The 14,286-nt window shown below is 43.3% G+C and overlaps 1 protein-coding gene across 1 annotated transcript in view; it reads left to right on the plus strand.

The window, feature by feature from the left end:
• Window positions 1-14,286, plus strand: part of HERC1 (HECT and RLD domain containing E3 ubiquitin protein ligase family member 1) — a 177,442-nt gene that overhangs the window by 138,562 nt on the left and 24,594 nt on the right. Inside the window, 7 exon segments of the mRNA XM_059714771.1 lie at window positions 23-150; window positions 4,053-4,180; window positions 7,056-7,256; window positions 9,172-9,302; window positions 12,291-12,490; window positions 12,914-13,028; window positions 13,711-13,857. Of these exon segments, the coding sequence (XP_059570754.1) occupies window positions 23-150; window positions 4,053-4,180; window positions 7,056-7,256; window positions 9,172-9,302; window positions 12,291-12,490; window positions 12,914-13,028; window positions 13,711-13,857 (1,050 nt within the window).

Raw genomic sequence — 14,286 nt, forward strand, 5'->3', positions numbered from 1 at the left:
AATGCTAATTTAATTTTTGCAGGTCATGTCCTGTGTGTGGTGCAACAAAAAGGGACTTTTGGCAACTAATGGGAATGATGGGACAATAAGAGTATGGAATGTTACAAAGAAGCAATATTCATTGCAACAAACATGCGTCTTCAACAAATTGTAAGTAGTTTCTTTATGAAAGAGTGATACTAATTTCCGTCCTGATCATACCAAGTTTGGTTCTTTGTCCAGTACTTGCTTGCCTGCCTGCAGAGGTGGACAGCTTCATCTGTGAGTGCTGTGAAGTTCAAAGATGGGAGGAGGAAAATGTTTCCTTGTTGCTTAATTAAGAAAGATTTTTCATAATCTTAATGAAGGAAATGTAGCCTTAATTTCAGCTACTTTCACAATTTAGCTACTGTCATTTTTTTGACTGCATCTTCATTAGTCAATTTTAGTAATTGTTTTAGTGCATAAGCAATTGATCTTCAACTACAGTTCAACACAGTTGAATCCTAATTCTTTCTCCTTGTAATACGAAGCTTTCAGAGCATTTTCAAAATTAAAATCCAGTTTTTTCTTCTATTCCATCCATTTTCCTGGGTATCTTTAGTTTCATTAGGGATTAAGAGCAGTTCAGACTCTGATCCACCCACTTTTTTGTCGCATGTAAATGTTTTTAGTTCTCAAACTGAAAAAGAGAGTATTTTAAAAATAAGCAGCTTTAAATGGCCAACCAAGAAGGCCTATATTCAGTTGTTCTCTCTTGCTCTCTCTCTGTCTTTGGACAGATGGATCTTGTCTTTTAGTTTCATAAGAAAATTATTTAAGCACAGCCAAACAACTAATTTCCAAATTAAAAAGAGTAATCAACTGTAGCCTTGGTATATTTGTACATAAAACATCTAGTTACATAATAATAGTATTGACAAGTTATGTATTGCTTGCATTTAGATGCAAAATATTTGAAAAGGGAACTTTATTTGCCTTTTTAAGCGGGAATAAAAATTAGAATGGAAAAAGTCTTCCACAGAATATTTTTTCAACCACAAATGTTCCCCTTAATGCTTGAGACTCCAACATTTTAGAGTGCCTCTAAAATAAATTGTTTTCAGTATGTGTTCAATTTGTGGGGGTGAACATTAAAACTGAGGTGCCTTTTTAGGGAGTTGGGTAGAAGACACATTTCCTTAACTTTTGAGAACACAATTTGTTTCTAAATATTCCTAAAACTGTGTAAGAATTATCTGCATATTTCATAGATTTCATAGACATTAGGGCTGGAAGGGACCTTGGAAGATCATCGAGCCCAGCCCCCGCCCAAAGGGCAGGACGTCAGCTGGGGTCATAGGATCCCAGCAAGATAAGCATCCAGTTTCATCTTGAAGGTGTTCAATGAAGGCGCTTGAACAACCTCCGGCGGCAGGCTGTTCCAGACCTTGGGGGCTCGGACAGTAAAGAAATTCTTCCTTATGTCCAGCCTGAAACGATCTTGTAGTAGTTTGTGACCATTTGTCCTCGTCATCCCTTGGGGCGCTCTGATGAACAAACGTTCCCCTAGATACTGGTGATCACCCCTGATAAACTTGTAGGTGGCCATCAGATCACCCCTGAGCCTGCGCTTTTCCAGGCTAAAGAGCCCCAGGGCTCTCAGCCTGTCATCGTAGGGTCTGCTTCCCTGACCTCTGATCATGCGCGTGGCTCTTCTCTGGACTCTCTCAAGCTTCTCCACATCCTTTTTGAATTGTGGAGCCCAAAACTGGATGCAGTACTCCAGCTGCGGCCTCACTAAGGCCGAGTACAGGGGGAGAATGACGTCCCGGGATTTGCTTGAGAAGCATCTATGGATGCAAGCCAGCGTTTTGGTCGCTTTACTAGCCGCAGCATCGCATTGCAGGCTCATGTTCATCTTGTGGTCAATGATGACCCCCAAGTCTCTTTCTTCCATAGTGCTAACCAACATAGCACTGCCGAGCCTATAAGGATGCTGCGGGTTTTTTTTCCCAAGGTGGAGAACCTTGCATTTATCGGCGTTGAACACCATCAGATTCTCATCCGCCCACTTGCTGAGCCTGTCCAGGTCAGCCTGGATCACCCGCCTGTCTTCTGGCGTGGATGCTTTGCCCCAAAGTTTGGTGTCATCGGCGAACTTGGCCGGTCTGCTTCTGACTCCAGTGTCCACATCGTTAATGAAGATGTTGAACAGTATGGGTCCAAGGACAGAGCCCTGGGGGACCCCACTGGTCACAGGACACCACGATGAGTGACTTCCATCAATTACTACCCTCTGGGTCCGACCCCGGAGCCAATTTTCCAGCCAGTGGATCGTGGGGGACCCAAGGCGACAATTGGCCAGTTTCTCCAAGAGACGATCATGGGACACCAGATCGAAGGCTTTTTTGAAGTCAAGATATATGACATCAATCTCATCTCCCTTGTCCAGGTGATAGGTCACCTGGTCGTAGAAGGAAATGAGATTGGTCAAGCAAGACCTACCCGCAACAAACCCGTGCTGGCTATCCCTTAAGATGTTGGCGTCAGCCAGTCCATTAAGGATGGCCTCCTTAATAAACTTTTCTAAGATCTTCCCCGGGATATTAGGCTTCCCTTTTACACCAGAGGGATTTTGCTGGCCTTCTGACTTTTCATGAAATATTCCTTCATTTTGAAATGTCACATTCAATACATTCACAACTTTACACTTGAACTGCTGTTAAATATTTTATGTAAAACACATTACAATAATCCTACTTATATACATCTGCTGGTGCTGGCCCCGGGTTTGGAGCTGACTCAGATGCTGCATGTAGTCCCTGCCACAGCTGGTCCAGGACCCAGGAGAGGACTCCATATGCCTCATCTGGCCCACAGGGGCAGCCACATGCCATTCATTCAGCCCATAGACTGGCCCTGAACCACTCATCCTACCCAATGGGGGCAGATGAATTTGACATGCCTGTTCTATATCAGGGGTGTTCAACCTCTTGGCTCTGCAGGCCAGATAAATGGTGTGGGGCCAGTCTGTAGGCCTGGCACTACCCTCTCCCACCTTCCACATGTTGGGGTTGGATCCCAGGAGCCTGGCCATATGCCCTCCCACTCCCACACACAGGAATTGGGGCCCAGTGCCACCCTCATCCAGCCCTGCATGCCAGGATTCAGCATCCTGTCCAGCACACAGGGACCAGGGCTTCTCCAGAAATTTGGCAGCAGGTCCAGAAATTTGGCAGTAGGGGAGCAGGCTGAATGACACACTGCTGTGGGCCAGATCTGGCGGGTAGAGCATTCCTGACTTATATAATTAAATGTGCAAATGAAAGTACAACCTCTGTTCTTTAATTGTTTTGGATGGATGTTAAAAATCATGGTTTCTTTCTTTGGAAGGAAACAGTTATCTTTTGGAGTCACTACAGGAACAGACAAATTTGTACTGACCTAGCAGCATAAGAATAAATATCAATATTTGTGTCAATATTGAGGTCTATCCCCTAAAACTCTAGCAGGCAACATAACAGCTGGGTATCAAACCCACTGATCATGTTCCTTGTGCTAGTCACAGGAGAGTGGAGGCTGTTAAAGCTGCTCTGCTAACCTCAACAGTTCTTATGTAGTGAGGTGATCCTGCTAAATTGGTAAAACAGATTTAAAATAGTTTTACTCTGACAGACCAGTGGAAAACTGCCTTAATCATGGGGCCATCAATCAAAGAAGAAGTGCTGCTTTTTTGTTCTTATGCCTACTAACAAACCTCTTTGACTTCATTCAGGCTTCCCAGAAATTCTGCTTCTGCATAAGACAAACTTTGTGACAGCCTGAAATGGTCAGAGGTAGTCAGAATTGGATTTTATTACAGAAAGCTAGTTTCAACTTTTTAACTGCAGAGATAATTAATATGTCTCTAACATTTTTACTAGAGGTCAAATGGAATTAAAAGTTTTCAGGAAAATGCTTTTATTGTATGTGTGTAATAGCCAGAAATTCTAGAAAAGACTTGGAGCTCAGTGATAGATTAAGATTATTTTTCCTCATTTGCTTCAGTTTTCAATTGCCCTCTTTAAAAGCACCATTTTATTGCGTTGTAGTGAAAGTGATTCAGAAGACAGTCTGGGATCACCCACTGATTCTGGATTGTCACTTGTCTGTTGGAGCATCAGTGGCAAGTATTTGGCGGGAGCTTTGGAAAAGATGGTGAACATATGGCAAGTCAATGGTATGATCCATGTATTACTGAGTATTTTTAGTGGTATAATCTAATTCAGGAACAGCTGTGAGAGAACAGATAGGACATTCCTTGTATAAATGTATTTTAGCATGCTTGCTTGCCAGTTTGTATTCTTGCCTTCCTTCATTGTGTCCTGTGAACCTACCTAAACCAATGTCACTTTAGTACAGTGGTGTGCATTATTTGGGCTGAAGGGCCATTTTCGTAGTTTTGGTGAGCTGTTGCTGCAGGGAGGTCGAGTCAATTGAACCTATCCAGCCTTGGGCCATCTACCCCACACCCACCACCAGGGATACAGCGGGTGGGAGAGCGGAGTCTCCATAGAGACCTGGTCCAGGATTCCCATGGATAGAGGGTGTGCTTGGTTAGGCAGTTGGGATGGGACTGCAGAGGAGGGTGGGGAACAAGGTTTGGAGGTGGAACAAGCAGTCAGGATGGGGAACACTGGGTTGGGGACCTGGACAGAGCCATGGACAACTCCCCACACGTTCCTGCAATGGGTGCGAGTTCCGTAGGTACCTGGTTCACACTGTGCCTGCTTGGCGTCCAGCAGTGTGGGGCAGCTGCAATGGATCATAATTGGCCTGACCTGGGGAGGAGGGGGGGCAGAGTGCACACCTGTGACCTAGCTCCCACTGCCCCCAATCCGGCACAGGCGCATGCAGGCAGCATGGCCTAATCCAGTCATCGTTCATCGGGGCCACCCTGTGCTGCCACTCTGTGGGCAAGCACAGTACAAACCAGGTGAGGCATGGGGCCAGGGCCCAGGGCAGATGCAACCAACTCCCTCCTCATCCCTGCGACAGTCGCTGGTTCTGTGGGCCTGGGCTGAGCACAGCTGCTGCCTGCAGAACCACTGCCTGTCGCAGGGACATGCAGAGAACAGATCACAGCTCTGCCCCTGACCCCAGCTACACAGTCACTGCTCTGTGATCCTAGCCTCACCTGCCCATCCCACTCCCGGATGCCACTCTCCACCCACCTGCGGCCCCATCCCATTCACCTGTCTGAGCACACTGTGGAGCCAGTCTCTATGGAGACCCCGCTTACCCCTGCCACTCTGGCTGGTGTCCCTGGTGGCGGGTGTAGGACAGATGGGCCATGGTTCCTGGGCAGTGGTGCTGGGGCTGGTAGCAGTGGCAGGACATGCACCTGCTCCTGAGCAGCAGCGGTGCGGGCTGCCAGGAAGCTGAGTCCAGCTACCCCGCTGCCTGGTCCTGTGGACTATAATTCCCAGCATGCCAGTGAGCTGCGCCCAGGGACAGGATTAGCTGTGCCAGGTAGCATGTTTCCACCCAGGAGTGGTGCGACTGGCCAGATGCACCACAGCCCAGACTACCCCCCACACCTGGGGTGGACAGGGCCAAAGGACCCACTATAGGCTGGACAGAATCACGCTGTAGGCTGAATCTGGCCTGCCCCTGTCTTAGTACCTTTCCTTTCTTCAGTGTGTGTTGCAGCATAAGAAGTACTAAATATAAACCTTGACCAAAAATGGCAAACTAGCAGTATAGGACTTTAGACTTTCCCACTGCAATAGCAGTTGTTGCCTGTAAATACTATTTCATTTATAGTTTATAATATACTTTTTAATAAGCAAGACATCAAGATAGATATATTCAAATAGGAACAGGTGCAGAAAGGAGGATAAGATGATTTGGCTTGTTCTGCTTAGCTAAAGGTGGGCCAAGATTAAATATAATTGTAAACATGTTTGCTACAATGGTTAGCAGCAGGGAGGGCAAAGAACTGTTTAAGCTAACAGGGAATTCCCTCACCTGGGAATAAAATGTTAATAAATAAATAAAGGCTGGAAGCTAGAAGCTGACTAACTTTTGGAGGAATAAGGTACTGGAAAAGCCTAGAGACAAATACCATATTTCACAGTGTATAAGCCGAGTTTTGAAGCCCAGTTTTTGTCTACCTATACAGTGAAATATGGTAATACAGCTAAGAATTCTAATATAAAAGCCTCTGTCTGTCTGTCCGTAACACTTTATTAATTCTCTGATTGGCTGACAAACATCTGGCCTCGAGCCTCCATCCCACCCCCCGTCCTGCTCCCTGGAGGCAGGGAGTGGGGGAGTGGGCCCAGACCCCAAGCAGCAGGAGGTAAAGGGGGAGCAGGCCGGAATGGTGGGGGCACAGGGCTCTGTCCCCACCCACTCCCCCCCCCGGTCATTTCTGACAGGCAGTTGTCTAGTAGAATTCATAAATTTCTGATTTGGATTGTTTGGTGTGATTATGATTATTCTGTTAGTGGAAGACTTAAGATAATGACTAAGGAGATATCTACACTACAACGTTTTTATTTCTAAGGACCTATAGATAGAGATTTTTTAAAATAAATTGGATTGTTCTTTCATTGCACCCAGATTACTCCATATCTTTGAAAAGAACTTTGAAAAAAGAGTGTTATTCTTTTAGATGGTTGCAAATTCTCTCAACTTCAGTTTTGTTGTCTACGTAGGCTTGCAGAAAGCTACTTAATTTTTGACCATCCATATAGGAAAGGTCTTTTAACAAATTAAGTAGTTGTCAAACACTTGGTTCAGTGCATTTAAATGGTTACTGGGAATGCACAGAAAACAGCACTGGTATCTGAATGCTTTCACAAAATGTAACTTCCGACTTTTACTAAAATAATTAATTTAAGAATTTTTAGGGGCTTATGGCTTTTTGTATAGATTAGTAACCAGTTACTTTGTAATAGTGTTCTTTATGTACATTCAAAGGTTATTATAATCATCAGTAGTATATGTCCTATCTGCATACATAGCTTCTCACTGTTGTTGTATGTCCTTGATCTTTTAAACTGAAGAAAAATGAAGTATTATACTAACAGGGATGTTTTGGTTCTTAGGAGGAAAGGGACTACTAGATCTTCAACCACACTGGGTATCTGCGCTAGCTTGGCCAGAAGAAGGGCCAATTGCAACATGGACAGGAGACAATCCAGAAGTGTTATTAGTAGGTCGCATGGATGGATCCCTTGGACTTATTGAAGTTGTAGACATTTCAACCATGCACCGACTAGAACTGGAGCATTGTTACAGAAAGGATGGTAGGTGATAATACCAGTACTTCTAAATTGCTACACATTTAGAATTTTTCTACACTTTGTTTTTAAAGCATCATGAAGTATACTTAAATTATCTTTCCTGGAGCATGTTGTGTGAGTGCCTGCTGAACAAATGGCATACTAGAGTTGAATACTTCCTTTCGGTAGTGCTTTTGTGAGCTGTGGTTCAATATTAAATAAAACCCATGGACTTCATAGGAGACTCTCTGTAGAATATACCCCTCAACTTATTACTTGTACAGTAAGCAGTCCAGGTTTTCTGTGTTGTTATGCAACTGACTAAGGAGCTTGCCCTAATGCTGTCCACCCCAGTGGGGTAATACAGGCAACCCCTGCTTAGCACTCTTAATTGGTTCCTGAAAAACAGAGCGTTAAGCAAAAGAAACGTGAAGCAAACCTGAAAGTATTTGATGACCCAAGATGGCGATCGCAATTCTTTTGAATGACCCAAGATGGCGACCACAAGCATTATAACGAAACTCACTGAGCGCTAAGTGAAATCAGGTTTCTATTTAAAATGAGTGTTATAGCAAAATAGCTCTAAGCTAAGCAGTGTTAAGCAGGGGTTGCCTGTATCTTTACAGTTGCATTTATATCCAAGTGTCTACATCAAGCTTTTCTGGTTTGTCTCTAAAATAGCTTGGTTAGAAATGTATGACTCTAGTGGTGCTTAGGTATGTAAGGTTATAGACATCTAAAAAAAAGTGTTAAAAGATACATTACCTATCACTGTGCTGCATTGTTGTCATTCAGTTTTGGGTTTCTGAAATTACACTACAATACGATCTGAAACCTAAGTTCAAGATGAGCAGTTTTGCTTATAATCAGGGATCCAGGTCTTCCATTTCTCATGGGAAAATGGGGGAAAATGTGGATTTTCCCCTTTACTGAAGGAAAACACGGATTTCTCTTTTTAACAGAGAAACCTGCAGATTTTGCAGTTTTGCAGTGAGCTCTCTGAAGGCTGGCAGTTCCAGCCTGCAGAAGGCTGGGAGGGAGTGGGAGGAGGGCAGTCAGGCAGGTGGTGCCATGTGTATGTATATGCACATGGCAGCCCGGCAGCTTGGAGAGCAGCTCCCGTAGGTAAGTTGGGGTGGGGGGAGAGAGAGGATTGAGGCCCCCCATAAGGAGGGAGGGAGTTGGGCAGGGTTGGGGCTGCTGTTCAGCCAAGCAGTGCATGGGGCTTGGGGCCACAATGCACCATGGTACTGAGCCAGATGGGGCCATGGGCAGCTCATCCAGGGGGTGGGAGGGGTGAGCCAGCTCCTCACTGTTGCGTGTACTCCCAGCGGGGGCAGGGTGGACCCATGTCTTCCAGATTTGTGCACAGGGTGGGGGCATGCACAAGTTCCCCGGTGCAGGAGCGGGCTTCCACACTACTGCCCTCCTCCGGGACCTCCACAATCCAGTGGGCGGGACCCAGTGCTGCGGGGAACTGTGGGGCCATGTGGGAATCTCCTTGCTGCTGTGAGCTCTGTGCTATCCTGGCAACGTGTCCCCTGCCTGCACGGCAGCAGTGAGGGGCACAAACCGCGCACACAGGGAACAGCGCAGAACTCGTAGCAGCCAACAGCCTACCCATGCAGCCTCACTCTTCCCTGTAGTGCCCAGTCGCACCTGTTGGGCTGTGGAGGCCCCGGGGGGTAGCAAGGTGGGAGCCTGAGCCTGCAGTGGGCAGCCTGCACCCAGGGAGGCTGTGGGGGCAGGGTGAGGGGCATCAGCAGGGCTGGGGGAGCTGTTGAGGGGGTGGGGAGAAGAGTGAGGGGCCCCTCATTTTAATCTCAGATTTTGAGGTTATCATCAGAGAATTTGTGATTTATTTATTTATTTTTAAATCAGGGAAAACCAGGATCCCTGCTTATAATTAATATATTATTTATATTGTTTGTTCCATTAGTGTCCGTCACATGCCTTGCCTGGTTCAGTGAAGACAGACCATTTGCAGTTGGCTATTCAGATGGAAAATTGTTGATAGGTACAAAGGAGCCACTTGAAAAAGGAGGAATTGTCTTAATTGACGCACATAAGGTAAAGTTAAATTTTGCTATTTTATCCATACAATTTATACTTTCTTTGTTGTTGAGAGAGAATTCAATACTTGTACTATAGTTGTCCTTTCAAGAATGTTTAAAAACAAATGGCGAATCTGTTAAAAATACAAAACAAAACACAATCTTACCCTGATTGTAAGCCAGAAAAAGTGAACCTAGTTTTGCTTTAAAAAAAAAAAGCCACAGCAAGTACATTAATTATGTAGTTTAGTAAAACAACAGAAGTGCATTTAAAGATTGGCTGCCTACTTTTGATCTCAAAAGGGATAGTTCTTTATGAACAATTTTACAAGTTAAGAGTAATTTAGATAGCCCATATTCTAACATTTTAAATGTTTGTGTTCCTACAATAAAAAAGCTTTGTCAAATTAAATATTTTTGTCTAAAAATAGTACAGTTTTTTGTTAAGTTATGTGCTGAACAGTGTGATCAGCAGAGTCCATAAATGATTTTCAGTTGTCTATAAGAGAGAGTTGCCAGCATCAGACTACAGTGGAAAGCACTACAGCTACCCACACCCAGTGTGTGGGGCATACTGGTAAATGTTAAGAGAAGGAAAGAGAATAGCTATAGCACTTGGTAATGTATAGAGGTTCTGGTTTGTAGTGTAGGCCTTAATTGGAATGGCTGTCACAAATTACAGAATCTCCTGGGCTGTTACTGTGTTAAATATGTTTGAGGTGCAATAATGAGAATGTTCAGAACTTCAGGTAACCAAACTCAATTAACTTAATAAGTAAAAAGTAAAGACAACAGTTATACAAAGAAGGCATTTCATCTCATTAGAGAGCAGTTGTAGCGGTTACCTCAGGTTGGAGATTTGCTCCAAAATGTATATTCAGAAGCACACATTTATCTTCAACAAGCAGACTAGTGCAGGTTTCTGTGCCTTTCCTAAACTGATTGACCAGCTTACTTTATTTAGACCATGGTATCTCAAATTCATCAAATAGTTTTATCTTTGGCACAGTATGATGGTTTTAAATCATTATCACATTAAACTCTAAAGATTCTAAAAAATAGAATTAGCATATGAAATGCATTCTGATGCTATGATTTATAGTTAAAGTTTGCTTAAATGCAGATATCCTGGGACTTAGGGTAGCCATCGTAGAGGACATTCCAGTTTTCTGCTACTCTGTCCTCTGTCTTCTATTGATACGAAACCTGGCGCCTTTATGTCCTCTATTTTAGTCTTCAGTGTCTCTATGCTTCAAAATGGTGGCGGGGGTGCTTTATCTAAAGCTCGAATGAGCTTTAGATAAGGCACCCCCGCCACCATTTTGAAGTGCAGGGATGCTGATACACAAGATGCTGGAGGCTGCTGGACTGCAGTAATTAGCAGACTCAATATTACAGCTCGTCAGAGCATGCTTGTGTATGGGTGCCCAGAGAGTCTCCAGGAGGTGTCTCACCCAAACGGTCTCCTGGGATAGCATACTTCCTGGACACTCTGGTTTCAGAGAAGTTACTCTGTGACACAAGCTTAGGCCTCAGACCTTTGCAAGGGCAGTAGCTGTGAGTTCTTTCTTTTAAGTAATTCTTCATATAAATTCCTGTCAATGAAATGTCGTTTCCACATCACAGACCTCATTAAGATGCGGTACTACCAGAATCTCACTTGTTGCTTCAGACACGAGCTGCAGTGCTCAGCCAATAACTGGCTGTGAGAGGATCAACATAGGACTCCTTTTTGCCTTTGAAAAGTTTTGTGAAGAGAATTACTGATGTTTTGTCCTTTCTTGTGACAGGCCCCTAGAAGGCTCTAGGATTGTTTGCTGGCCCTTAGCAGTCAGCTCCCTGCCTATCCCACCTGTCTGCCTATCCCACTGCCCAGTTGCCTGGTCCTCTCACCTGCTACACCTTTGATGTTTGTACTTCTGGGCACAGGCCTCAGTCTAGACTCTAGTCAGAGAGCAGCCTTGGGTACCTCTTTGCATCATAGGGCCCTCCCCTTTCTCCAGGCCCTTTCATGGTCCAGTCTTTGTGCACCCTGCTCTCTTCACTCATTCTCTCAGGCTTTCAAGCCCCTGCTCAGTATACCAGGCTGTCCTGCCTAAAGTAGTCAGAGGGTCTTACTAACCCAAACCTTCTCCAGGTGGCTGATGTCCTAAGTCAGTCTCAGCAGCTTGTTAGCGCAATTCAATTTCAAGCAACTTGCCAACCCACATATTACCAGTGGCTGGATTGTCCAAGCCACTCTCTCAGGTTTATCGGCTCCTAATCGGTCCACAGGGCTTCCCTACCTCAATTCAGTCTCTCAAGTTTATCAGCCCAAATCTACTTGAGTGGCTTGTCAGCCCTTGTAGGGCTCAAACAGCCCAGAAATCAACACACAGTCTGTACACCCCAGCCTGCATTCCCCTGTCCCAGAGGGTCTAGTTGCAGACTCCCTTTTCCCTTCCCGGCCACCCCATGCCTCTTGGCTTTGGCTTCTGTTGCCAGGATGTTTTGCAGGGCACTTGGTCCTTACCAAATGCCCTGCCTCACAGGCATCATCCTAGGCCTTCATAGATGCATCTGGGTGTCATCCAGCTCTGGTGCTTTCCTGGGCGTACACACATTTACAGGTTGTGAGATTCACCTCTGTTCAACAGCACCTCTTCCTCCTTTCATTGTCAGGGCCTTTCTGCTGCTGGGTCTGTACAACCCCAGAGAGGGTGGTACATCTGGCCTGAGCTGTCTTGCCTTAAAGGCATAAGCATCCTCTTTCCCTTTCTCTGTTATGGGGCTAGGGTCTCCATTACAGTCCTAAAGTAGCATCAATTCTTTGTGTTTTGAGTGATGCCCCTATACTGTGTTATTATCAACAGTAGTAGTGATAGTAACTATAGCAATAATAAAAAATGTGTTTGTTACTATAATGTTGCTTTCATACTGGGAGCTTAACTTTTTTAACTGTGTTTGTAATATGATTTATGCAAATGCTAAATGTTGTTTTTCTCTTTTTGTTTGACATATTTAGGACACCATTGTTAGTATGAAATGGGATCCAACTGGAAAGATTCTCATGACATGTGCTAAAGAAGAAACAGTGAAGCTCTGGGGATATGTGGGGGGATGCTGGAGGTGTTTGCATTCACTCTCCCACCCAGCTATTGTAAATGGTATTTCCTGGTGTGCTCTTCCAGGGAAAGGAACCAAGTTGCAGCTTTTACTGGCAACGTATGTCAATATTTTTACTTTAATATCTCCTTTATAGTTTTCATACTGTTTATTAAGATCTATAACAGCTTGAATTCATATAATATCTTTCATCCTACAGGATTAGTCAAGTAATATTCAAAATGGTATTGAACATACTTCAGTACACTATTTGTTTTGGTTTGTAGAGTATTAGTTCAACAACAACCCACATAAAAAGGGACTCAAGATAAAATTACCATCTGTTTTTCCTATACCTCCTATGCTTTTCCCTGGAATAGGAGCCCTGGAGTAGTTCCTGTTCCAAGTAGTAGATTGTTGTGATATGCTTCTGAAGTAAAATAATAAAGAAAAAACATGACACATTTTTAGGACTTTTTGTTTACTGGTGCTATAATTTAATATTTTCCCTTTGCTTTTCTGATTTATACTGTCTTTCTTCAGAGGATGCCATAATGGTTTAGTATGCGTGTGGACTGTTCCTCAAGACATGACAATGATGTTGCAGTCAAGCTCAAGTTGTTCAGAGGGATGGTGGGACCAGGAAACAACAGGCAGGGTAAGGTCATTCCAGCCATTGTTATTAATATATCTTGTAAGATATAGGAGGGGATGGGCTCAAGATAATTAAATGTCAATATGGGTAGGAAGATAAATGGTTTAAAAGCATTTAATTTAAAAACTTGTGCATTTGCAACATAGAGGTGTTTTCAGGGCCGGAAATAGTTCGTTGTTTAAAAATGGGGGGAAGATGGGGTTAGCTAAAACTTAGCATTGTTAAAATTTTATGTAGTTGGTTCCAAAAGAGAAAACTAACATAATATTGAAGGTTTCTTGGCATACACAAATTTTTGTTTTGACTAAGTTTTAACTATAATTGGTAAACTACAGCTGTAACGTGTTACAAACCTAAGGTATTTTGAAGTAGAAAAAAACTTGGTAATAACTCAAAGGTGAACTTAAAATCACTAAAATATTATGTTTTCCTACAAAGTAAAACTACTGTCTATTATAAATAAATATTTAAAAGAATACTTGTCAAGGACAGTACATCATCTTTAGAAATACTCAGAAATTATTACATAAGCTGATTTGCTCCCCTAAGGACTCTTTACTTGCCACCATAAAAAAATTATACCAGAAAAAATGAGTAGTTCTAAATCTAAAATACTTTTCTATTCATAAGTTTTTTTTATGTATGTAGTCCAAGATGCATCACAATAATGAAAATAATTTTGTAGGATGGATACAGAAAAGCAGCAGAAGCCAAGTGCATTTTTCAGCTGAGAGGACATATTACTCCTGTTCGAACTGTTGCCTTCAGCCCTGATGGTCTTGCATTAGTGTCTGGAGGGCTTGGTGGACTGATGAACATTTGGTCTTTACGGGTAAGATCATCTGAATCACTGTTTGAAGGTTTAAGATATGTCTTATGTTTAAGATGAGCTAATTGACCAATATTGTTTTGTCTTCCACTTCCATTAGTGTCATAAAACTGAGAACCAGCAGAGTTTAAAATAGTATAAAGTGTAAACTAAAAAGTGTAAACAGTAAGTTTTAAATGCTCATAAATCGAGGGGTTAAAAAGTAACTGAATTCTAATCCTATCTGTCTTTGATTCCTCATGTAGACTTGGTAGTCAGTTTGGGTCTCAGACTGCTAACCAGTTTTCTTCTGTAAAAAGTGAATAACAGTTATCTACCTCACAGGCTGTTGAGTAGGCTACTTAATGTTTGTAAACTCACCCTTGAAGATGTCTTAATGCTAATTTGCACTTTAACTATCATTAGGAAAATGCATTTGCCTTTTTCTGCTGG

This window comes from Alligator mississippiensis, chromosome 11 (genome assembly GCF_030867095.1).
Source record: "Alligator mississippiensis isolate rAllMis1 chromosome 11, rAllMis1, whole genome shotgun sequence".
NCBI classification, from domain to species: domain Eukaryota; kingdom Metazoa; phylum Chordata; order Crocodylia; family Alligatoridae; genus Alligator; species Alligator mississippiensis.